General features: G+C 30.7%; 1 protein-coding gene across 6 annotated transcripts in view; it reads left to right on the top strand.

The window, feature by feature from the left end:
* The first annotated feature begins 394 nt into the window (after positions 1-394).
* LOC107451061 (sodium-coupled monocarboxylate transporter 1) overlaps positions 395-27,369 on the top strand; it is a 38,814-nt gene continuing 11,839 nt past the window's right edge. Inside the window, exons 1-12 of one of the 6 annotated variants that reach the window (XM_087154406.1) lie at positions 4,822-5,322; positions 9,091-9,211; positions 10,896-11,198; positions 12,957-13,348; positions 13,434-13,499; positions 15,607-15,658; positions 15,754-15,821; positions 18,098-18,252; positions 19,032-19,172; positions 21,386-21,515; positions 21,670-21,758; positions 24,540-24,655. In XM_087154406.1, the coding sequence (XP_087010532.1) occupies positions 12,992-13,348; positions 13,434-13,499; positions 15,607-15,658; positions 15,754-15,821; positions 18,098-18,252; positions 19,032-19,172; positions 21,386-21,515; positions 21,670-21,758; positions 24,540-24,655 (1,174 nt within the window). In that variant the 5' untranslated portion in view covers positions 4,822-5,322; positions 9,091-9,211; positions 10,896-11,198; positions 12,957-12,991. Of the gene's footprint in view, positions 541-4,821; positions 5,323-9,090; positions 9,345-10,895; positions 11,199-12,956; positions 13,349-13,433; positions 13,500-15,606; positions 15,659-15,753; positions 15,822-18,097; positions 18,253-19,031; positions 19,173-21,385; positions 21,516-21,669; positions 21,759-24,539; positions 24,656-27,369 lie in introns of those variants that run through there. The other 5 variants (XM_087154404.1, XM_087154405.1, XM_087154408.1 and 2 more) reach the window with 5 other exon arrangements.

Below are 27,369 nucleotides of genomic sequence, written 5' to 3'. Positions count from 1 at the left end.
AAATAATAATCTGAAGATTAGATCATTGCACAATAATACCATTAATTTCTTAAAGAAAGGTAAAATTAGAAACCCCAAAACCACAACAAACTTTGTTTGCTTATTTGATGCTGTCATTTTAAAATCATCAGCAATAAAATGTGCAATTTTTAACAAAGGAATCAGTGGAGTAGAAACAAAACATTCGAAAAGAATTAATCCCGTTAAAGTGTTAATGTCCTTGCCCAAGAAGCTGTGACAAAGATAATTTTCTTTTGCGTTGTACCACATCGCGATTATGTGTTTGGGTTATGTCACTTTCCAGGAAGAGCGTCGAAAACTGTGGTATAAATAAATAACAAAAATAGTCTTTGTTACTTAAGAGCTTGAAGGGCAAGGTCCAATTGCATTACTATAATCAACCACGCGTAGCCATCTTATATTTTATCAATTTCTAAGTTACAATGCTCTTTCAAGGGAAAAATCTTGAGAATTTAATTCATTATAGAAAGATTGGTATGGATATATGAAGTTTTTGGGTATATGAAGGTCTATTTGACTGTAAGTAAACAGATCATTATCTTTGATATAGATTTGATTTGGTTTAAAATTAGTTAAAGTTAGATTTAGACTTGGAAATTGCTAGCGTAATAATGGAAATGAACAGGGATTTCATGGAAATTTCGGTATACTGAAATCTTGTTAAGAAATTCTGTTTTGTTTAAAGCAAAACGTTCGAGTTTTGCTTGAAAGATGGCGTGTATTTGATAGTCTCATTGAAAAATTTTTAAACTGAAAAATAACATTGATGCCTGGAACAATAATACGATACGAATTAGTTGCAAATTTAATAAAGTTTCAAGCTGAACAATGTTTTCGTTCAAGTTGTAACATAGTATAGTGCAATCCAGTTTAAGAAGTACAAAAATTTCGTTCCACATCGCATCTATTCAGTCTTTATCATTTTGAGCGATATAATGGCTTAACACGCTCTAAAATTTCAAATAGAGTAAATTTAGTTTTCCATAAACTAACATTTATTTGTAACTATTATTTTTTTTTTTAGAAAAGTTAATATGATTTATTTTGTAAAAAATATTTTTTAATTCTATTTTCCACCCAATAAGTTAGTTTGATAAATCAAACCATAAATTATTGTTGGTAAATCAGAAAATACCAAAAATTTTGATAAATCTGATCGTAATTATTTTTAAATTATGTAGATTTTAAGTAAGAGATTGTGTATCTTATAACGCAATGGAGCTTAAGAAGTGTTGATGCATAAGAATTTTAAAATATGAGGTATTTGTTGATATGACAGCTGCTGTGAAAATAACTCTTAACAAAATGATATAGATCTGAATATAGTTCTTCTTAATAACTCTTAACAATTTCTTTTTAAATTACAAAATAACACTAATAGTTACTTATTTGTTATTTACTCATAGAACTAAACCATTATTTACAAGAACACATTAACCAGACAAACGAATTTCAAAAATTCGACGCTGAAAAACATTTAAGATTAAAAAAAAGCAATTAAATTTTTTTTTAAAATTTTGCAACCAATTTATGTGACAGGGCATAATTCTTTCCTTCGAGAACTAATGCTTTTGTTCAGACATTTTCCGACAGATGGCAATGTAAATAAAATGACATTGCATTTTTTTTAAGAATAGAAATCAAATTACAATATTCACGAAATGTGCACTACCTACCGCAATTACTTGCTGTTATCGGAGAACCAAATAATCAAACAAAACGAGAAAAAAAGAGAAGCATTTGAGGAGCTGTCTTTCAAAAAATTTTGGAACAAAAATCAAGTACTCCAAGGGAAATTTTATGGCCTGTTTCATGATTTTCTGTAAGAATCGTTTTTTTTTCTTTTCTGAAAGTTTTTGATAACCGTTCATGCTGTTGTTGTTGCTGTTCATTTACGTCACACTGGAGCTGCATAATGGGCTATTGGCGACGGTCTAGGAAACATCCCTGAGGATGATCCGAAGACATGCCATCACAATTTTGATCCTCTGCAGAAGGGATGGCACCCCCGCTTCGGTAGCCCGACGATCTGTACGCAATGTCGAGCACTTTACGGTAGAACAGTTTAACGAGGACCAATACCGCACACACTCGGTCCCTACGCAGACTAATCCAAGTGGTCACCCACCCGCACACTGACCGCAGCCAGTAATGCTTGACTTTGGTGATCTGCTGGGAACCGTGTCTTAACGATCAGTCCACTGCGGGACACACACACACACACACACACACACACACACACATATATATATATATATATATATATATATATATATATATATATATATATATATATATATATATATATATATATATATATATATATATATATATATATATATATATATATATATATATATATATATATATATATATATATATATATATATATATATATATATAAGTAAGATAATATGTTATGCCCTGTCACATATTATCTTACTTTCGTTTTCGTTTTGTTTCCGTTTTTAGTTGGTCTTCTAATTTCGTGTGTTTAGGGCATTGCTCTTTGAGCCTAATTTTTGGATTTCAGCAGCAATAATAATTTGGCTCCTGCTAAAAATTAATTCAAAACGAGTAAATCCTGTTTTTTTTTAAATAATTGTTTTAATTATCAAACTTTTTAATTACAAACTTTAAATTTTCCTGTTTTTTTTTATTACCTTGCGCACATCCATTTTCGGACCCACCCAAGGTAACTAACAAATTAGACGCGCTTCATTTTTGCAGTAAGAACGTGCCATAAGATATCACTTTATTTATGCTTCTGTTTTCATATATTGTAATCTGGCAATCTTATTACGAAAATATTATAAATCATTCTTGAAAGATTCCGGTACGCGTAAGTTCATTTAATTCGCTCCTCACTATGTAGATTTCCTTTCGAGTACTGTTCTCTAATCTCTTTACATTTTATTTTCAGTTTTTTGCTTGATATATTTGTTTGTTTTTCCGTACATATTTTTTACTTAATGTGTTCCAATTTAGTTAAAATTTTTTTGAGTGCTCCTCACACTGTTGTATTGATATATTTTGCTTTGGCTATATTAATACAATATTAGAAAGCACTCCTTTTGCGGATATAATCGTGTGAGCTGATGAAGAGATTATATCTTTTCTTAGTTTTGTTTTCCAAATTTTAATTTTTTTTTTTTTTAAGGTATTAAAAATTATGTTTTTTAAATACTTTTAAAAAATTATTGTTAATAATTTTCTTCTCTTGTCTTTTTCCATATTTTCTCAACTTTTTAACTTATATATATATATATAAATGAGTGTGTATGTAAAGCACTCAACGGGACGAAAGCTTTGACTAAATAGTTAGCAAGACCCCTATAATAAGCAAACAAGAACCCCATAGCCTAAGCCACAGATATTGATGCATTATTCAGACTCAGGGCAGCATTCAATAAACAAACAACGAAATTTAAAACTATAGCTACAGACAAGTACACGAATCCGTCTTCTTTTGATCATTACTCGAACCCACTATCACAAACTCTTTTGCAACATAACAACATTTTTTAGGAATAAAAAAGAAGTGAGAGTTAAAAAGTGTATAGTTAATTACGATATTCAAGCAAAATCTTTTATCTGAAGTGCTGATGCTTTTGCTACATGGTTTATATGAGCATGAATTATTTATTTTTGATATCATCATATGATAAAAGAAGTTGGTCTTTGGTACTTTTATTTACGTTAAACAAGAGCTGCATAATGAGTTATTGACGATGGTATGGAAAACATAACTGAGGATCATCCGGAGACAACATGCATGGGTCACATCCCATCTTACAGGGAGGACACATTAACACACTGCCCATTCATCTTCAAATCGTAATTTTGATTTGATTCAGAGCACGATCAATCTCTGATCCAGTACCCCCAGAGGTACTGATTTGTTATAGGAACTTGTAGGCACTTGTGACCCCGACAAATTTATCATGCACCAGCATCATTTAGTACACGAGAAGTCTTTGGTCAGGGGTGATCGAACTCAAAATCTTTTGGACATGGGCACAACGCCAGCTAGCTTATGATTAGAATTCTTTTTTTTATGTTTGTAAGTTTAACTTTTCGTTCTTTTTGTTGCAGTTTAATTTAGGAAAAAGTTCATTTTATTAGCTAAATAATTATTTGTTTTTTACCTTCCAATGTTATGCTCTAATTTCATTATGCATCAATCAATATTTCTAGCTTAATTTCTTGTATTATCAAATTCATCACAATGTATTAAATTGTAGTTCATTTACGTCACCCTAGAGCTGCACAATGGGCTATCGGCGACGGTCTGGGAAACATTCCTGAGGATGATTCGAAGACATGCCATCACAATTTTGATCCTCTACAGAGGGGATGGCACCCCCGCTTCGGTAGCCTAGCGACCTGCACGTGAAGTCGAGCACTTTACGGTCGAACAGTTTAACGAGGACCCATACCGCACACCCTCGGTCCCTACGTAGACTGATCCAAGTGGTCTCCCACCCGCACACTGACCGTAGCCAGTGATGCTTGACTTCGGTGATTTGCTGGGAACCGTGTCTTAACGATCAGTTCACTGCGGGACGAGCTAGAATAACAAAATTATAAACATAATTATTGTGAAAAATTATTTAATTCATTTTTTAATAAAATCTCGATTTTTAAATGACACGTACCCTTATTGCTTATTTTTTCTTAAAGTTTTATCATCATTAGTTGATTAAATGATAAATATTATTCGATTTCATTAAATAAACCTAGTTTATTGATCTTAATCTGTAACTTTAACCTATTAAAATCTTAAAAATGAAACTTTATACCCCGGAAGTCTAAATAAATCCTATTTTATCTGTCTCTGAGTCATGTAAACAAAATGTTGATATCTGTTTGCAATTCTAATATATTTTTTTCAAATATTTTTAACTTATTACATATTTGTAGTATATGAACCTAAAACAATGTTTCTCCGAGATTTATTGACCTACATACATATCTTAGGTGATGATCAGTTTTTGACACCAAAGATATCCGGGGTCAAAAACGAAAATAAATCAAGTGAAAGTCAATATTTTATGGAAAAAAAATATATAAATCACAAATATATAATCGAAATTTGTTACTTGAACTAGAAACCTGTTATTAGTAGAAGTAAAAGTCATTCAAAAACTCAGAAATGCACGCAAGCATTTTAGCCAGTGGCAATAGGTCAAATACATTTCTTTTTCTCTTCTGAACTTTGTAACGGCATTTACTTTTTACATCTCATTTAGATTGAGCTGGAAAAAAAGATATAAAGTGAAATTAAAATACTTCATTAGGGTAAGTGATAATTTCTCACTTAAATGTCATTATAATCTTTTAATCTCATAATTATTCAGATAAAGCTTAAGTTTTAAGCTTCTCTCATGTTTTATATCTATTCTGCAGTTTAAATTGTGCTGAAAATAGATTTTTTTTTCTGAACCATGAAAAATAAAACAAAGGAGAGGAAATCGAATACTAATCCGTAAATTTCTTCTGTAATTTCGTGGGTGCAACAAAATATTTAATTGTCATGTGGAAGCAAAGTTCAATAAAACTAAGTTAAATAGCCTTGTAAATAGATTCGTAAAGTAAATAATAGTATATTTGATCCTAATAAAACTAAGTTAAAAAACCTTGAATATATCATATAGCATTATACAGTATATTTGATTCCAATGAAACTGAGTTAAAAAAAACCTTAAATATATTATGTATATTATTAAAGTAAATAATAATATATTTGGTCCTAATGAAACTAAGTTAAAAAAATCTTGATTATGTTATAAAGATTTAAAAGGTAAATAATGGTATATTTGATCGGGAAACTACTACTTTCGTTAACTTTTTCAATATTTATAAGTTTTCTTTTATGATTATTTTTGCATCGTCAATTAACAGACAAAAAAATTACATTTGATATTGAATTGAAATATTACAAAAATTCCTCCATAAATTATTACCAGATTGTTTTGATTTCTAAGATAATACCACAGAAGCCGGAAACATTTTAAAGATCATTAAGGGAATTAAACGGATTGAAGTCATTTTAAGACATAAATTTTTCATTTTGTGCTGCTTTGATTTTAATTCATGCAAACGATGTATGACCACACGAATTCAGTAAAAAAAACTGAATCCCTTCCATTTCTAATAATTCAGGAATGCCACCGGCGACTAAATATGTAGAAATTGGTTGAAACTCCATTCTATTTAATCCCAGGGGACCGAGGGTGTGCGGTATTGGTCCTCGTTGAACTGTGCTACCGTAAAGTGCTCGACTTCGGGTGCAGGTCGTCGGGCTACCGAAGCGGGGGTGTCATCCCCTCTGCAGAGGATCAAAATTGTGATGGCATGTCTTCGGATCATCCGCAGGGATGTTTCCCAGACCGTCGCCAATAGCCCATTGTTCAGCTCCAGTGCGACGCAAATGAACAACAACAACAACCATTCTATTTAATTTATTTATTATCTTCCTAATGATTCATTCGTAACTAAAACTATGAATTACATTTCAAATTATTTATAATAAACTCCAAAACATTCACTTACATTCACGAACTGAACAAAAATATGCTGTATTAATTTGCTAATTTCAATTTCTTTTAATAAAATTTTGAATTTTATTAGTCAGAATTTTTGGCATTTTTAACCCTGAATAATTAGATTTTCATGCACTAGCATAGAATCTAAAAAATTTCTAAAGCTCCCTTATAAATGCTTAAAATATTGGGCATCAATTTTTCAAAAATTTCCTCCTTCCGAGATGAATAGTCAATTTTTAATTAATTCAAAACTCGAATATGGCAGCGAAACAGCTGAATTGACCAAAGTTTTTTTTTTTGTGGGGCGTACGCATTGTTTAGAAAAAGAGATAAATCCAAAAATTTTTCAATTCTCTTAAAAAGTTCTCGAGATAGGCGAAGTACACAAAAAGTAAAATGAACATTAAAGGGTCCAAACTTTGGATCACTCTCCTGGCCAAACTATGAGGACCATATTTCTTAGATTGCTTCTACCCCCTATATTTTGGTGGTCAGAAATCAGAATTCATTGAAGAAAAGGTATGTATGTTCAGAGAAAGTACGTTTTTGTGTCTGATTTCATAATATCGTCTGCACTGATTAATTAGCATATTAGAGGAAATTCCCTCGAACCATTGAGTCGCAAAACGTAAAGATCCGATTATTAGATCAAAATTACGCAGGGTGGTCCGTTTATTTTGGCACACTGTTCAGTGTGTAAAATAAATTTAAAGAAAAAAGTGAACGTCCTGAATAACTGTTGATCTAATTATCAGAATTTCAAGCACTGGGACTCTTTTGTTTTTATTTTGCACGCTGTACAATAAGCAAAATCAAAAATGAACACCATGATAACTTTTGATCAAATTGTTATGCACTAAAATACAATCTCAATGACTTGAAGTGCTAATTTAAATATGGTCATTTATTTGTGCACACTTGGAAAAATTGTAAAAATTTTCAACTTTATCCTAGCAAATATCTACGCTAAAATAGTTTTTATAATTATTTTTTATTATTAAGTGTTTACAATTTTTGCTATGGTTTCAAATTTTCACATCATTTTAACTATGAAAATTTAAATCACAAAACTGAATTAGTCCCTTTTTGATTTATCTTCATTCTCAGCAATAGGAAAAAGACGCATGGGACTAGGTCTGGTGAATACGGAGGGTAGGGAATGACAAATCACCCATAAGAAGTCACCCATAGTGGGTCACTTGTAAGACCGTATGCGCTTGGGCGTCCTACTTTCAAATCCTAGGTCAAAATCCACATACACGCTCTCCAACTCACTCTTTGTTTTTTCTAAAATTGGTCGATCGTGAAAAGACGATCCTCGTTGATTGTTTTCCGGATTTTTTCAACGTTTTCAGGGTGTTAGATTTAGAAGAGCACCCAAAATGATCATAATCTTTGACACTCATCTCGCGACATTTAAGCGACCAAATCACTCGAGAACTTGTGTACGGCTTATAGCATTTTTCTGAAAAGTCTGATGAAGTATTTGCATATCTGCCAACTACCATCATCAGCTTTTTTTTAATGAATATTACGCTTTGGATTTTGATTTGGTGTTTCCTCCTTGTTCAATCAACACTAGAGCCAAATACAATAGTGTTTATTATGACCTGCAATACCGCAGTTCAAAGTTAGAACTTATACTTTATAATAGTGCAAATTTATGAAAAAAAATTAAGATATAAATTTAAAAACAATGCTTTTTATATTTTTTTATAGTTTCATATTATTTCGTTAAGCAGGTGAGACGTGTAACTTTTTAACTAGAGAAGAAAAACGGTAGAATCTTGATCCAACGACAAATAATTAACTGCTAAAGTTGACATATTCAGCCCACAAATTTCATCCTTGATGACCTAATATAATAAAATATATAATATAATATTATACATATATTGCGTTATATTAGATCACCTTTTAAACTTAAAAATAGCTGCAAAGAGAGGCAATAATTTTTTTAAATGTATTATCAGTGTTAAGAGAAAATTCCTTCAAGATTAGGCACTTTCACCAAGAAAACAATTTCATTAATGTCAGATGTATGATGCTATTCTATTTAAAACAGGAATATTTTATTTTATAACCGTCGTTGAACAGCCGACCTAATTTTATGGGTTTACGACTACTTATGCTCAACTCCGTAGCTTTGTAATTTTGAATCCAGTCCAGAAGAGAGGACTCCTGGATCGAATATTGGGAGAATTTTGCCTCCGTGGAGGACTTTTTGATGGAGCTAACCCCACATTTGCGCTACATGGAGAGGAAGACCACGAGAAACTCCCACGGTTAGCCTGACGTTAGTCTGACGGCAAAGGGACTCTAACCCATATCCGTCTACCACTGAGGATATTTCACGTCAGCACTGTGGTCGGTGCAATTTTTAAATACACGCATTATTATTTACTACTAAAATAACTTTAATATAAAGAATCAGTAGAATTTAAAAAATGTCAAGCTTAGATTTTTAAGGTGTGCAGATATGCCAATATGCATTTTCATTACAATAAATAATTATTTCCAGGTATTGTTTTTATTACGAGTTAAATTCTATCAAATCCAATATCAATGTCATCTATCAGTTGCTCGATTAAGGTGAAATGATTTGCTTGGTTGAATTTTGTGAAAGGGGCTGTATTTAGGAGGTAACAACTTTTCTCTACTTTACACTCTTCTTAATTCGCAGTTTCACTGATTGTTTGTTCTATTAATCTTCTTCATCATGGATTAAAGTTCATATTTTCCGTGAAGTTAACATTTACATAACAAGAATTGATAGTAAGTATTATTTTATTTTATAAATTAATAGTAGTACTTCAGATTATCATTTAAACAAAGTGAAAATAATTTATTTTTTTGAATTGTGTAATATTTTAAATTCAATAACTTCAAATAGTTATTATTCCTTGTATGATTTATCAACATTTTAGTTTCTTTCTCGTCAATAAGAAAAAATTATTGAAATATTATAGTTGATAAATGAAAATTAACTAAAAGTAAGGAAATAGTACGCTGGTATTTCGTGATGTAGCGTTGTAGATGATATTGCTATGGAATTTGTTTTATCTAAATCAGATAAAATCCTTCGCCTATTTAATTAAATAAAAAAATTAATATTAATATGAATGTTTTATAAAATTTATTGAAGCTGTTTTCATGCATAAAATGTGACTAATATAATTTATTTTTATAAAATTATATAATATTTTAAACTACTTAATTTCAAATATATCATCTAAACTGCTTAACTTCACATATATTCATAATTTTTTGCATATTTGACTAGCAATTTAGTTTTGTTTGTCATTTTAAACTAATTATTAAAATATTTTATAAATGAATCTTAATTTGATGTAAAAAAATTAAATGCTGGTATTTTAAGATAATGAATTTTTGAATGATATTGATACTTAAATATTTTTTATTCTCTTAGCCCCATGTTGATTAAAATTGTATGCTTACTAAGAGAAATAAATAAATTTATTTTATAAATTAATGGCAGTATTTTTCATTATTATTATATAACGTGAACATAATTTAATTTTTAAAATGTGTTATTTTAAATTGCCTAACTGCAAATATATATTTTATAATTTTTTTGTTGCATTTCTTAACTATTATTTTAGTTTTCTTTCTTCTTTACGAACTAACTATTGCAGTATTTAATACATGAATACTAATTTGAAGTAAATAAAAATCACCCCAAAATTTAAAAATTCAGAGCTTTCAACAATATAAATATCAAGCAATTTTTATTTTTTTTAACCCCATCTAAATAAGAAAAAATTCTCTGTCATTTAAATGAAATTTAAATAATAAATAATTAGGTGCTTAAAAATAAGGTTATTATACTGCCTTGCAATTAACAACGTAAGTGCTTTGCAATAGATTTCCAGAAAAGAGGTTTGACAACTATGTTCTTAATATTGCTAATACTATGAACTCTAAAATAGATTTTCAAAAAACGAATAAAATAGAATTTATTTTCGAAAAAAAATTATTTTTAATGGATAGTTATCATACTAAAATGCCAAATACATTAAAATCTAAATTTTGAATTTTATGTCACTTACGTTTATTTTTCTATTGCACTACAGTATTGACTATTAAGGTGAAATAGTTTATTCAATAAACTTACGTAACTTCTCCAACCTTGAAATATTAAAGTAACAATTAAATATGTAATTTCTTTTAGAAAAGAGTTCCTATATTTTGTACCGCTCACCATTAATCAATTTCATATTACAGTTTTATATTACAATTAATTTTACAAAGTAGTGACAATTCATAAAGTTAAATTCTTTACATCAACTATTTTCTTATTTCTAGGCCTGAAAATTCTAATTCTAATACGATTACATAGACCAATTGTAATCGTATCAACATAAGTTACTGAAAAAAACTGATGCAGTGATAAAATCATTAGTGTATGACAAGGGTTCACGAAGAGCGTGTCGCGGCACCCTGGGGATGTGAAGTAAAACTGTAAGGTGACCGTGTCGTCAGTAGAAGTAAAACTGTGATTAGAAGTAAAACTGTGAGGTGACCGTGTCGTCAAGTCTGATATTAATCCTCTAATAGTAATCAGTTGCTGTTTAAAGCGAGGGAGGAGCTAAATTTGAGTTGACAGAGGTATGGATGTATTGCGTTTCAAAAATTAAAAAAAATGTTTAATGGCTCTTATTTCGTTTGCTAGTTAAAAGTGCAAAGTTAAGTCTTCACTGATTGCTGTTCTAAACAGAAAATACCACACGAAAACAAATAAAAGAAAATAGGATGGGCTATATCAATCTTTTTCACAAGTTGTAAAGTTATGTGCTGAGTAGCAAGCCTAGCCATCACACTAAATGAATTAACAATATCGTCGAATACGGATATGTTTTCCTTGTTCATATTTTATTGTAAATTATTAATACTTTATATTATTGTAATTAATATCAATCTTTTTCACAAGTTGTAAAGTAATGTGCTGAGTAGCAAGCCTAGCCATCACACTAAATGAATTAACAATACCGTCGAATACGGATATGTTTCCCTTGTTCATATTTTATTGTAAATTATTAATACTTATTATATTATATATTAATGTCTTACTATAGATTACAATTATAGCTCTTGGGAAGATTTTATGTATGAGTTTTATTATCTATCGCAATATATTCCATAGCTTCTGTTTTATAGAATTATATATATGAAGCTTACATTGCATATATATAATAAAACATCGGCCAGCCATTTATTCTGGACAAAGCTCAAAATGCGTTTTGTTAATGGATATAGCTCGAAGTGTGTGCTTAAGAAAATAAACTCAGCATAAAATGCACTTTTTCAATCCTCAACTTAAATTTAACTACAAAACGAGGAATCTCATGCTTACTTTTCCTTGCTTTTTTAAACACAAAGCTTATCCATTGCGGGGCAAAGTTCCAGACGCGATTTTACAATCCAGTCGCTTTTAACAACCCGCTCTCCTGTTCGGCATTTTTTAAATAAATAAAAACATGATTTTTGACTTTTTTATTGCTTAGGTAACAAACTTTAAAAAAAAATAGATGTTTGCATTTTAATTGCAACCAACTACAGAGGAAAATCTCTAAGAAAGAAAGCGAGTCGTTGAAGGCCGTTGGATTATATATTAACCTTCCAAACTGGGTGGCTGGGTATATTACAGATGTACTTTTTCAAGCATCTCCTCGTATTTAGTACACTAAACAATACAGTAGTTTTAAAAAATCAAAATTTGTGCATCATGAATTTAAAACCACGATTATAAATTTATAGGACCCGTGACAACCTTGATGAATGAACTGTTTTTCAAAAAAAAACTGTCTTTTTAAAAAGACTAATTTTAGAAAAATGTAAGTTAAAATAAAGTGATTTAGGTAAATGGACTACATCACATGAGGAATTTATTTGGATTGATTAGTTTATTCTTTAAAAAAAGACCTATTTTCATCAGAGAAGTTTAAAAGACAGGATCAATGCTATGTCCATTTCCTTAAATAGCTATGTCCATTTCTTAAGTAGCAATGTGCATTTCCTTAAAAAGCTATGTCCATTTTTTAAACACGCATTTTAAGCTGTGTCCGTTTTCTGAAACACTCACTTTGAACTATGTCCAGAATAAAAAGCTCACCGACGATATTTTATATCGCAGACAAATATTTCACTTTATATACACATATTAAATAAATATATGAGCTGGGCGTGAAATAATTTTTGAGTCCGTAAAGTTGTTTCAACTTAGTTTGGTTAGGCAAAATAATAACATTCATGCTTATAAGTTTTTTTTCTGTTACTCTATTATGCTTAGTTTACATTTTAATAAATAAATAAGCATTTTGATACACCATGCACCATACAATTTAATTCTATTTTTCTTTTCCTCAGATTGTATGGAGAAACTTTAATTCTTTGCTACAAACATGGAAAGTGAAGACACTCAAAGTCATCGAAAGTTTGATCTACCAGATTATGGCGTATGCATCGCCATGCTTGGAGTATCTGCCGGTATAGGCGTATTTTACGCAATATCTGGCAGGAAACAAAATACTACCAAAGAATTTCTATTTGGTGGAAAGACAATGAACGTTATACCAGTTGGTTTATCCGTTTTAGCAACTTTTCTATCTGCTATAACTTTGCTTGGTTTACCAGCAGAATCTTACCAATTTGGTATACAATATTGGTTAATCAATATTTCATATTGTTTCATGTTACCAATAGTAGCTCATATTTATGTACCTTTATTCTACAAATTGCAAGTATCATCAGTTAACGAGGTAACAATATTAAAGTTCAAATTATTAATTTGATTAAAAATTTGTAACATGCCTTTTTGATTATAAAAATGATTTTTCTCTTTAGTACTTGGAAAAAAGATACAACAAGTTTATTAGAACAGTGTGTTTTGTCATATCTACAATTTCGCAGGTAAGTTATTTGAGACAAAATGCCATCACAATTCAGTTTTTAATCTATGATGTTTATTTTTTTTTTCTAAATAAGCAACAGAAAGTTTTAAATTTACATTATTCATCTCACTTTGGAGTAATATGCATTAAAAAAAGTAAAGCTTTCGTGCGACAGCCAGAGCGAATCAGGAAAGTTGAGGCTCCACGATTTAATGATTAACGACGCAATGGCGGCAATATGGTCATCATTGTGCACCAATAGCCTTTACTTTCAAGATAATCTGGAATTCATAGATCTAAAACTGAATCTACTTCCAGCCGCCACCGGAATTCGAACCCCAGCGTTTCAAAATGGCAGTTTAGTGCCTTAAGTGCTGAGCCATTATGGCTTGGACTGTGCAATAAGGTTAAGGCTACATGATTTTGTTACTAAAGACGTAACGGTGGCAATATGATCACCATTCTGCACAGATTGCCTTTACTTCCCAGGCAAGCTGGTATCCATCAATCTGAAGCTGTGATGGCTACCAGCCGCCACCGGAGGTCGAACCACAGTGTTTCAGAATGGCATTTTAGTGCCTTAAACGATGAGCCATCGTGGCTTGGACTATGCACTCACTCTAAATCTGACTGTATCTTAAACCAACTACATTGACAATAATGCCGAGACTTGCTTAAAATAATTTTTCTTAAGAAATTTTGAAAATACCATGTCGTACAGCGTACCAAAGTCGTGAATCGATAATGTGATACGTGTGCAAGCTACTACCTAGAACGAAATTGAAACGAATAAACTGATTTCATCTATTGTTTTTTCAGTTGTAATATGTTATCATTGGTAAAGGTATTTCATTTTGTGGGAAACTTGTAACTGTTAGCATGTATGATTTTTCTTTCTTTTAATAATTAAAAATACCAATTAAGACACAATCCGATTATTTTTATGTCGATTACTTGGCATTTTATGCAAGATGTGGTTTCTAATTTCTAAGACTAATCTAATAACTCCTGAAAATATTATGCGTGTCACATACGCATTTAATATGCTTCAGAGCAATCTCCGCCTGCTATAATATATTTTTGAACTTGGAAGAAAAAGCTTCAAAAACTACTTTTGAAGTCCTCATTCGAAATATTCTTTCTTTACGTGTTTTAAAGATTCTGTGATCCCTTAAAGATAACGTATGTTGAAAAGAGGAATCATTCATCATAATCTTCGTACAAATTTCTTACCGACTTTTTGATACTGAACCTGAAAAGTTTTATAAAGGGAATATGAAGTCAGTCTTAAATGTCCTTGCCGAATATGATTTATAAGTTTGAAAATGAAGACATTAAGAATATCAGAATTGAAGATCATTCCGATAGAGGACTTCAAAAGTTGATTCTGTAACTGATTATTGTTATTTCGTATGGCCCTTAGACAAGCCAAGCTGACTAGCCATTGGCCTTTTGCGAATTACGTCCGGATGTGCGCCTCTCGTAAGAGAAAAGAGCAACGCAAGGGTGAAAGTTCATCTTACCTCAGAACCCCACGGATAGATGGCAGCACCACTCATTCATGAGGTCACTTCCTCATTTACACATAGATCTGATGGGAAAGGAAATTTTCTCCAGATCTCTGCACCCGTGGTGATAGACTGTAAGACTTTCGATTCCCCGAATTTTACGTTCACGTATATCGCATATACTTGGTGAGTCCTACCGGAGACGAGAATCGAACCCTGACCTCTCCGGAAAGACGTACGATTCTCTAACCAATGAGTTACTGCGGAGTTGATTTTTAAACTTTTAAAGTCGAGAACAGAAGTTTATTACGGCATGTGGAGGTAGCTTCAGAATATTTTAAATAGGAATATAATCCACTTGATATATTTTTTGATCAATCCTGGAAATTAATAGAGGCACCTTGTAATTTTCAACAATCAACATGTTATCCCAAAAAATGGCTTCCTTACTAACGAAAATCATTAGAAGTTTCAAAAATGCATAGCTCTCTAAAAATTATCTTCTAAGTTTTTTTTTAACTAAATGCGTATTTACGTGAAAATGTAATTGAAATTTTTGAGCTGAAATTATATGGAAAACTTTAAAATTCACTAATGTAATTTTGCTTTATTTTTCAGTTGCTGTATATAGCATTTGTAATTTATGCACCATCGCTTGTTCTATCACAAGGTAAATAGTATTTCAAAGATGAATAGGTTTTAATTTTTTTCGACTCTTAAAAAGTTTGAAGAAATATAGAGCTTAAAGTGTGTTTTTATTTTTAGTAACGGGTCTACATCTTTGGGTTTGTGTATCATCGATTGGTATTGTTTGCACATTTTATACAACAATAGTAAGATTATTTTGTTTGTTTTTTATTATTTTTTGATGTATAAAGGGTATACCCTAATCTAACCCTTAATATAAACTTTTTAATGTCTGTCAAAAATAAAATAAGAAAGCATACTCATGTCTGGTCACAAATTCCTATTCATTTGAAAAATATAAAAATTTCAATGTAATCAATCAAATCGCTAGCGAGGAAGGCGAGAGGAGAAACATCCAAAACAGTTTTATACTCTGATAACCTTGGAAGTGTTTTCTAATTATCACCATAACTCGTCGTCCTTGCGTCAATCAAGTAGCTTTCGATATTTCCACCTTCTTCAGTAGTAATTTGTTAAATCTCCATAGTGTTCTTGTCTTTTCCCTCCTTTAAAAACTAATTTGTGACCCCTATTATAAATATTTTGACTAAATTTTTGACAAGGATTCAAAAGTATTCATTAAGAGCTGTCTTTTTAGAACACTTTGCATTCAAAAAAAAAAATTTCGAAGATAAAGATTAGAAAAGATAGTACTAACTTTTAAGATAAGTCAGATGAGCAAAACTGTTTATAATATCGTTAGAAAAAAATTATCTTGTCAAACAAAATGCATACTCTAATTTCTAATCTATTTTCGTTTATTTTGTCAGTCAAAACTATTTTAAAATATTAAACATTTTTTGTGACAAAAAAATTCTATTACTAAATACTATTTTCGAAAAATTGTTGCTATTTTCGAACAACTGCTTAAAAATCTTCAGAGTTGAAATAAAAGCAAATATTTAACATGTTAAAGTACCAGATTAATGCAGAACAATAAAATTAGCATGGTCAATGATAAGGCAATGAATTTGTGTTTCGAATATGATGACGACACTCTTATGGTATCCAAACAACTCTTAAATATTTTCTTTGAATATTTTTTTCCGATTATTCATAGTCATATAAGAAAAGATATATTCCGTATTTTTATGAAATCAAATGAGTTAATTATGTTTTTAGTTTTAACATTGTATCTAATCAATATTTTCGCCAAATCTTTTCTGCCAGTAAAGGCCCAATGTAAGACTACAGCTTTTAAAAAAAATAAAAAATAAGAATAAATCCGTTCTCAATGACGAATTTAGTGGTACAACATGTGATATTACCGTTCTTTGAAGGACAAATTATATTTCGAAGTATCTTACAGAAATCATCCCTTATAATCAGTTATAATACCATTTGAGAATTCATTTTTTTAACAGTGTAGTTACTTTAATTAAAGTTTGAGTAGTTTCTTTTTAATTCCCAAATTATTTTAGTTTGATTAGTATTATACTGAACCAGAAGAATTTTTTCATTCAAGCAAATCCATATTTTACTTGATTAAGAAACTTTATGCACTTTAAAAATATACCAATTCGAAAAACGACATGTTTCAAGCGCTTTAATATAGGCACCCATTTTCAAGACTTTGCCAGACGTGAATGAATAGAAATAAAAGTGATTGGAATTATAAAACGTAAAGTTGCGTACTAAAAATGGAAAATAAAGGGGGGAAACAAAACTAGTAAAACCTCATTACCCGAGAGAGAATAAAAATAATGATGAAAAAACAGAACAATAAAAACTAATTTTTCATCGTAATTTTTATTATTTCTCACCTACTCAGATTTTCTAGTATTGTTTTTTACGTTTATCTTTCCCTTTTCTTTGTTAACTTTCCGTTTCCTATTTCAAATTACTTTTATCTTTTCTCATTCACGCCCCGAAAGTCTGGGAAATGAGAGCCTATGTTTGAGTACTTGAAACATGTCGACGGTTTTTTCGAATCTGTATATTTTAAAAGCAAATGAAGTTATTTAACCCTTTAATTTGAGCTCTCGAGTTAATTCGAGCTCGTTAAACAAGCCAAACTGGGCACACTCGAGATAATTCGAGCGTTGTATTTTATGCTGCTATAATTTTTCACACTCGAATATAATCGAGAATTGAAAATAACAATGTGTAAGCTAAGAAAAAAAAATCGTTTTATTGATATTTATCATTTACATAGGATTGTAAGCTATAACATTTATTTATTCAAGAATAAAATATAGCCCTTTTCCATGGAACAAAAGGGCAGTATATCAAAATTGTCCACCAAAAGACAAGTTGAACTAGGAGCGGACTGTGTTCTGAAATGTGTTTTTTTACATAAAAAAGTGATTTTTTTTACCCGGTTTTTTTCCAAAAAACCTGTGTGCTTTGAGGGTTTAATCAAGTAATATCTTACCGTTTCAGTTTCTTGGGTTTATTCATTAAATTGATATTTTACTTTCAGGGAGGAATTAAAGCAGTTATCTGGACTGATGTTTTTCAAATAATAATTATTTTTGGTGCATTAATTACGATCATTGTAAAAGGTGCTATAGATGTCGGTGGCATTGATGTGGTTTGGTCCAAAGCAGAGGCTGGAGGCAGAACTGCAATTTTAGAGTAAGAAAGCACTATAAAACTTTCATTAAAAAAATAGTTTTCATAGGTTTACTTCTACAATTAATTACAAAATTAGTGTAATTTGCTTGATGAAAACAGAAAATTTTTTATTGACATTCTAAGAAAACTGAATGCTGCTTTTTTATAAAAACCTTTGAATTATATTAATGCTTAAATAAACGCAAAACAAGTTTAGTTTTAAAATTAAGCGAAAATTTTAAAAGTAATTTTACAAGTAAATTAATAACAGTTTTTGAGTATGCTCTATAAAATATAATGAGAAACAATTATGCCATTAAATCAATAAAAAGATCATTCCACGGTTACAAAATAGAATTCAATGCAATTAGTCATACTATTTTTAAAATTAAATGTGTAACTTATATTACAAACCAGAGTGTGATTATTAAAAACCTAGCTATTCTGTCATCTGCACCAGTAACACATATATTTTCAGAATTTTAGTAAAAAAAGTCAAACAAATGTACACATTAGTGATCAAAAATCAAAGAATGATGATAGTTCCACTGATTTCACTAACAATTGGTCAGATTTTTATAACATAGTTGATTTTTCACACTAAAAAATTAGTTTTTGACCAATGATCCGATTTTTTTTTACTTAATTCTTAGCAAGGAGTCTTCATCATGAATAATAATTATGAAAATATCATATAATGCTATAAATGATATAATTTACAGTTTGTATGTTATTTAAACTTTTTTTTTATACATCGAACGAATTTATAGTATATTATTCAATTGTTTTTTCATTTTTAGTTTTAACCCGGATCCTACAGTAAGACATACTTTTTGGTCCCTAACATTTGGTGGATTTTTTACTTGGCTTAGTATTTATGCAGTAAATCAAGCAATGGTTCAAAGATCTTTAACAATACCAACACTGCCTAAAGCTAAAGCGTAAGTATTTGGGAAAGTAATTATTTGTCTGTAAATATTTATTAAATATATATTTATCATTGCATCTTAATTATTAAATGAATGCGGCAGTTGTTACTTTCTTTAATTAAAAGTATTTCAATCCTTTTATGATGATGATGCATCCAATGCAGCCAACATAATCACTTATGGCACATTTTAATCTATCTGTAGAGTCTGGTCTAGAAAATTCAAAAAATATTTTTTATTCCATATTTCGATACTTTATACTATGAGGTATATGTGGGCGAAACATATGTTTGTCAGTGGGCAGAAACTATTTAATATAGTTGAATAACACGATTATCGGGTATACGAAGCCCATGTGCAAGAGGTCGTGGGTTCGATCCCAGCCGGCCAAAGACTCTCGGTGTAGTAAATGGTGACTGATGCACGCTGAACCTGTCGAGTCGCAAGGTCCTCCATGTTCCCATAGCAAATATCTCTGGGTGTACTGATCCAGAAGTTTCCTTGTCTTCTGGATTGATTCAAAATTACAAGGCTACGGAGTTGAACATTATAGTCGTAAACCCAAAATAGGGTCGGTTATTCAACGACGGTTATAAAATAATGTAATATTGTATAATATAAAATTTATTGTAAAGAACAGAGATGGTTTAGGGGATAGAGCGTTCACCTTCCAATTAGGTGAACCGGGTTCGAATCCCAGGGATCGATACGAATACCGTATCCGGCTTGCACCAACCACACTGCTGATGCGAAATATCCTCAGTGGTAGACGGATTACGGGTTAGAGTCCCCTTGTCGTCTAGCTAACCGTAAAAGGTTCTCGCGGTCTTGTGGTGAGCACTTTATCCCCTGAGTCACCACGACTTGTTCCTTCTAAATTGCGCTAATCATATTTTCGATATCCCAGTGCATATTTCATATAAATTTTAATTTCAATGGAAAAGTTATGATAAAAAATACAATCGGGCAAAGCCCTAAAAATATTTTCTATTACAAATAAAAGATTATTATTAAACATTTTGTTTAATTCATAATCCATTGTTTGCAAAAATAAATAAATAAATAAAATAAAGAAAACTTCCCTTTTTCTATCTATGATAGATACTTTTTTTTTAAAAATTCTTCTTTAAAAACGGCCTTTGTTACAACTAAGAGTGAGAAAGAAGCGTTTAATTTATCAAAATAATTTGCATTCTTATATTCAATGTTGCAAAATCAACTGGGAAATTACTCAAAAAAAATCAAGTTGGTAAATATTTTATTTTATTTAACTTTCACATCATCAAATAGATGCGATTCGTCTTCCGCATCTATTTGATGTGTTGTTTTTAGGAAGCTGGTTTTAATTAAATTGCAGGTACGTACATTACGCTAAGAATGTGATAATGTTCTACGAATGTTGAACTAAGTTCTTTGCTTAACATTTATCGTCTCCAGTTCTGAATTGCCTGTAAGAGGTTTATCTGTGTGAAGTATCTGTTAAGAGTTCATTGTAGTTTTGGATAACTGAAGTCAACCTAGTTCAAATTTAAACGATTTCTCTCTAACGACGAAAAATCAAATTAGGTTTAATGCTTCTGAAGGACATAACAAAGTGTTATTAGCACATAAAAATTGAAAACTATTACAATTTACTCAAAAATGCATCTACTTCTGTGACGGTAAAAAAAAAATAATAAAGCGAATCCTATCTTTAAAGTGCGTTGGGCACATTAAGGCAAGCTTAGTTTAGTAGCCGAGTCAGCAAGTTTTAGTGGTTATTCACTCAGTGAAACTCAAATGAGGGTTAGTTCCATCAAAAAGATCTCTATAAAAACTAGTTTGTCACAATGTTTAAGTCAAGAAATCCCTTTTCTCGGGGATTGGGTTTAAAATTACTAGGCTACGGAACTGAACATTGATATTCGTAGACTCAGAAATGGGTCAACTGTTGAACGCCGATTATAAAGTATAATATAAAAATAAAACACAAATCTTTAAAATGAAGTACATACTATAGAAAATAAAAAAAAATTATTTTTGATATTACCTTTGTAAAATGTGAAATAAATGAAGGTTTACAAATAATGTAAGTGAAAAAAATTTATATGAGTTAAAGCTTCATTCTTAAAAAAACATCAAGCATTAAATGGTTGAAACCTTGCGAGCGATTATATCGCGTAATAAAAACTATTTTATATTGAATGTAAATTTACAATTTAAAATACCTCTTTATGTATTTTTAGGGTTATATGGATGAATCTTCCAGGAAATATTCTAAGTGTTACCTTAACTCTCTTAGTCGGGCTCATAATATACGTTAATTATTCAACTTGTGATCCAATAAAAACGAAACAAGTCAGCTCACCAAACCAGGTAAGTGCTACATATATTGTATATATATATATATATATATATATATATATATATATATATATATATATATATATATATATATATATATATATATATATATATATATATATACAGATAGATAGATAGAGTGAAAAAACACATTTATTTATTTTAGATATTCCCTCTATTTGTAATGGATAGTTTGCGTGATTATCCTGGCTTGCCTGGACTTTTTGTATCTGGAATATTTAGTGGTGCTTTAAGGTAAGTAAAGTAACATATTTGCCTTTTGTTATACATGACTTAACTGGATTCAATTAAATTTTAACTATAAAATTTATTAATTGATTGAATTTTATATATTGAGTTAGTGTGCTTACAAATACGACTTCGCTACGTTGATACCTGTTCAAACTATAACAAGTAATAAATGTTAAACACCGTTATCTATTTCTTGTCAGACACTCCAGTAAACTGAATTCATAAATTCGAGAAAAACCGGGTTTTGACTGAATGATTCTTCCTTGTCTTGTAAGCGATAAATTAAAAATACACCGGTAATGAATAGCTTAATTATTCTGATTGTATTCAGGCCATTTTCAGTGAGCCTATATACTTTAAGACTAATAAGAAAATATACCAGTCACTGCTCAATTTTTTGCAAACTATACTTTCTCTACTTAAAGGAATAATTCCAAGCTCAATGTAATGAGCATAAGCAAAATATGCATGATTGTTTTATTTTAATTAACCTCAGGAATATAGTTTGATTCTAAGAAGCTTGTAAAATGTACTACAGGCCATTAAAATTGTTACACTAGTAAGGAACGCAAATAACACAATGATATCTATTGGGCACATACATTATAGTTTGAAAAACAAGTGATTAAATTTTCGGGATATTTGGATGTATAGATCCTGAGGAATCAGTACTCAGAGCAGCCTCACCTGGCAGCAATAACAGCAGTTATTCTCCTGGGCATCGAGTCGAACAAAGATTGGATAGCATGGATGGGTACAGCATTCCATGCAGCTTCATCATTATGCCACAATTCATCGACCGCAGTGACTGACGAGTAGTGGCGTGCCAGACCTTCGACAACCATTAACCAGGCGGCTTCAATTGGTGAGAGATCAGGAGAACGTGCTGGCCATGGTAATAGGCGAACATGTTCTGTGTCAGGGAAGGTCAGGACAGTACGGGCAACATGCGGTCGTGCATTGTCCTACTGAAACGTAGCGTTATGGAGGGCTCGAAGATAAGGCAGAGCAACTGCCCTAACACATCAGAAATGAAACGGCTGCTGTTCAAAGTGCCAGCAATGCGAACAAGAGATGATCGAGACGTGTATCCGATGGTACCCCATACCATTACTCCAGGTGATGGGCCAGTATGACGATGTCAAATGCAAGCTGCCAATGGGCGTTCTCCACGATGTCGCCAAACACGGATGCGGCCATCATGATGCATCCTGGCATACAGAACCTGGGTTCGTCTGAAAAGACGACGTCATGCCATTCCTGGGACCAGATTCGTCGTTGAGCACACCATTGAATTCGTTCCTGCCTGTGAAGTAGCATCAAGGGTAGCCGAAGCCATGATCTCTGTGCTGACAGTCCATCCTGCTGCAAACGTCGTCGATCTGTTCACGCTGACACTTGCTGTCTTGCAAATGACCCCATTTGTTGACACACTGTTCGTGGCGTAGCTGTACGATCCCTTGAGGTCATCTGTATAACATGTCTGTCTCCTCGGTTGTTAGTGATGGGGCCCGCTGAGATCCAGCACGGCTTTCCATATGATCGTCATGAGCCCATCGATTCCATATTCTGCTAACAGTCATGGCATCTCGACCATCGCGAGCAGCAGTGCTTCGGTATGATAAACAACAATCCCGGTAGACCTCAATTTGACTTCGATCAAACTCAGACACGCGCTGGTAGGCAATTCTCCTTCTTAAACGAGGCATAACAAAAACTTTTTTACCCAAGAACAATGCTCAAATTCAATTTCTGTATGAGGAACTTACTGTCAAATCTCTTCTTTTATACGCATTGTAAGTGTCGTTACCGTCGCCTGCTTTGCTTGAATGCGCAGATCAGCTAATCATTTGCATACCACAACATGCTTTATCCGTCTTGCAAACTTCACATTCGTGGTGTGAAAGTAGCGTATCCACAGGATGAAAAAGTATTGGTGACTTTTTTTAAATTAGCCTAGCGCATTGCAATAAATCTTGTCCAATTTAAATAGCAAAAATAAAAAAAAGTGTTATGTGTTTTATGAAAGATTGCAGAAGAATGTGACTAATAAATAATCGAACATAGGTATTGTGAGCAACTATTTACATTTAGTGTTAAAATTTAGGCAAAACGTCTACATTTTGTCAATTGAAAGGGAATTGTTTTTTTTTATTATTGTTTTCTTTCATCTTATTGTTGATCGGCAAACGGCGTTGAATCGTGTGCTGATCGATATGCACTACAAAAACTTAAAATCTCCACACAAAAAAACAACCTCCTTATAGATTAAACTTCTTTAATTCAGAATTACTCGTTGACTTGAATCTGCTTACAGCAAAATAATGTGAATGACACTAAGAAAATATTCTGGAGGAAAAAAATTAAAATCACAGTTGTGATTTTTCTTGAAAACAGACCTAAACATTTTTATCATAAAAGCAATCTAAAAATACATAAAACGTTGAGACTCAGTTATAGAAAAATGGAATATATATATATATATATATATATATATATATATATATATATATATATGTATATATATATGTATATATATATATATATATATATATATATATATATATATATGTATATATATATATGTATATATATATATATATATATATATATATATATATATATATATATATATATATATATATATATATATGTATATATATGTATATATATATATGTATATATATATATATATATATATATATATATATATATATATATATATATATATATATATATATATATATATATATATATATATATATATATATATTTGTGTTTCAGTACGTTATCTTCTTCTTTAAATTCCTTATCTGCAAACACTTTAGAAGACTTAGTGCGAAGTTATATTGCTCCCAATATGAGCGAATTAGCAGCAACAAGAACAGCTAAATTTCTAGGTAAGTTTTTATGCATTTTATTACATTTCTGCAATGAAAAATATTTTTAATTAATGAGAATTCGAACAAATAGGAATAACAGTTATAAATTATAATCGTAGTTAAAATGATGCTGGTATATGTGTTTTTGTGGAAATGATTCATTGGCAAATTAAAACTAACTCTTGGTGTTGCAAATGCTTTTATTAAAAAAAAAAGAAAAGAAACTTCAATGAACTTTTTAATTTTTTAACGAAATTTGAAGTAGGGTAAACTAACCAGTAAAGGAACACTTAAGCTTCGCTTTCCTTTTAAAAAATCATATTAATTTCAAAATCTGCAATTTTAGTTAAATGACAGTGTCAACATATTTGTTACTAATTGCAAATTATGTAAAAAAATTGTAGAGAACTTACATAATATTGTTTTAAAGTTTTGGACGTTCAAATAACAAGTAGTAAGAAGACCAAGTGAAGGAACAGCTCTTACCAGTGAAGGAACACTAAATTGCCCAGTAAAGGAACACTTAATTTTGGTTATTTCTTAATGCTCTTTATTAAATTATTAGTCATACAAATATATAAAAACAAGACTATTTATGAAATTATAACATACAAGTACTTGTAAAATGTTAACTTTTTTCTGTAATCATGAACTAGAAATTAAAGTGATGTTAAATACAAAAAAATTTTAAAAAATCATTCTTTCTTATAATTTGACAATCAAATCTAAATCATTGCGTCATCCGATGCTGTTTATTATCATTAGTATCTTTTTTAAGTATTTTTTATTTTTTTCCCCTCTCCATATTCTCTTGTTTTAACTTTTTTTAAGATCTTTCAGCCTCTTAAAATTTTTGCCATTTCTCTGAAGTTAGTGCAAAAGGTAATTTATTCGTTTTTCTTCTTATTTGACCTTTCTTTTTATCATTAATATTTGGCCAATGTAAATGGTTCTTCCAAACTTCTGATTTTTCAGCAACATTTCTAGAATGCTTTTCTCAAAAATAGACGGGAGAAAGGTGTCTTGAAGTTTGAGGAAAATCCATCTCTTGTTGACTTATGTCTAGAGGATCTTTAGAAGTACTGATTTTACTTATAGAATCATTTCTTTTTTCAACTTAGAGAGGATCAGCATGAGGACTCATTTCAAATTCGATATCTAAGATGCATTCATTATCAATACTAGCTTCAGTTCCTAAGTTTGACTTAACCAAGTGGTCTTCTTTTAATACGTACTGCTTCCATATTAAAAAAAGTACAGGCTCTTGAACATTTTCGATATTAGACTCTTCAGTCAATGCTGCGTTAAAATTTGCAACATATCTTGAGAGATTTCCCTCTCAAGCTTCTGAAGAAATTGAGTATCGTTTCCGTTTAACTCTGTTTTTTGTTGAGGAGCTTGCTTCTAAATTCTAACATAGTAAAGTAGTTTTTATAAATTATATAATCACGTTGCTATCCTATAATGATAACTTATTAGGAGATCTTGGTGCAAAAGCCAGCGAAAAAATTTTCTATTAAAATTTTTATGATTATAATTAATCAGTTTTCGATTTGTAAACATTGTTTATTAAGTTGCCTAACATTTGATGTAAGTAAACACCCCATTAATAAATATAAATTATAATTTTTTTCATAAATTAAGCTATTAAATTAACATTTTGAACTGAAATTATTTCAGGAATTATTCATACAATTCTTAACAAAATTTCGGTTGTCCTCTATATAGCAGAATTACTTATCCTAGAGTCATGTAAAATCATGTTTCACACATTACTGTTCATTCACTGGAAGTATTCCTTGTGAAGGAACATGCCTGTTCCTTCACTGGTTAGAAGTTGCTTTTTGTCTTTTCAACAGAATTTTGATGTATAATATGACTAAAAGTACAAGAAAATTAAAAAAATTCTTTTATTTTCATTAACTGGGAAAAAAACCCAGTAAAGGAACACTTGTTCCTTCACTGATTTTTCATCGTTTGGTGATCCAGTGACACCCCCTTATCTCAGTACCTTATTATGCTCTGGTGCTTTAAAAAAAATAAAACGTAACTTCAATAACTATATTTTGAATTCTCTTTTTCACAGGGAGAAAAATAAGACTATTACATGCCACTTCAAACCATTAATTCCACTTCAAACATATAAATACAAACACTCACCTTATAATTTTTTCAACGAAGCAAGGTGTTGCAGAGATAATAACAAATTCAAAAATTTTTACCGAGAAGTCTATTTGACCAGGTAATGCAAAACATTGCTAGATGACTTCCTATTGTTTGGCAGCAAGCTATTGTTACCAATCAATCTAAAGAAAAACTTTCAAATTCTTATTTTTGATCAATATATATGAAATGTTCCTTCACTGGTTGGTTTACCCTATATCCAGCCTATTTATTTCATATTGAACTAGGGGAGGTTTTCGTGATTTTTTTTCCGTAAACCTCGCGCAAATGTGGTTACTTCCATCAAAAAGTCCTCTTCGAAGGCTTCACAGAGTAGTTCCTTGTCTTCTGGTTCGGGTCCGAAGTTACAAAGCTACAGAGTTGAACATCTGTAGGAGGGAACCCAAATCTATGTCAACTGTTCAATATCGGTTAAAAATTAAAATAATTGAATTGTTTAATGTGTGCTATTCCAAACATATAGATTGCGACATAATATGTGAAAATCCTTTTTATATCAAAAGTTACTGAAGGTGATTCACTTTTTCATGCAATGGTTTTTTACAAGT

Source organism: Parasteatoda tepidariorum, chromosome 11, assembly GCF_982258835.1.
Source record: "Parasteatoda tepidariorum strain Cologne lab strain chromosome 11, Ptep-v5.0, whole genome shotgun sequence".
Taxonomy (NCBI): Eukaryota; Metazoa; Arthropoda; class Arachnida; order Araneae; family Theridiidae; genus Parasteatoda; species Parasteatoda tepidariorum.
Note: the sequence above shows the minus strand (reverse complement) of the source record. Positions and strands in the feature narration are given on the sequence as shown.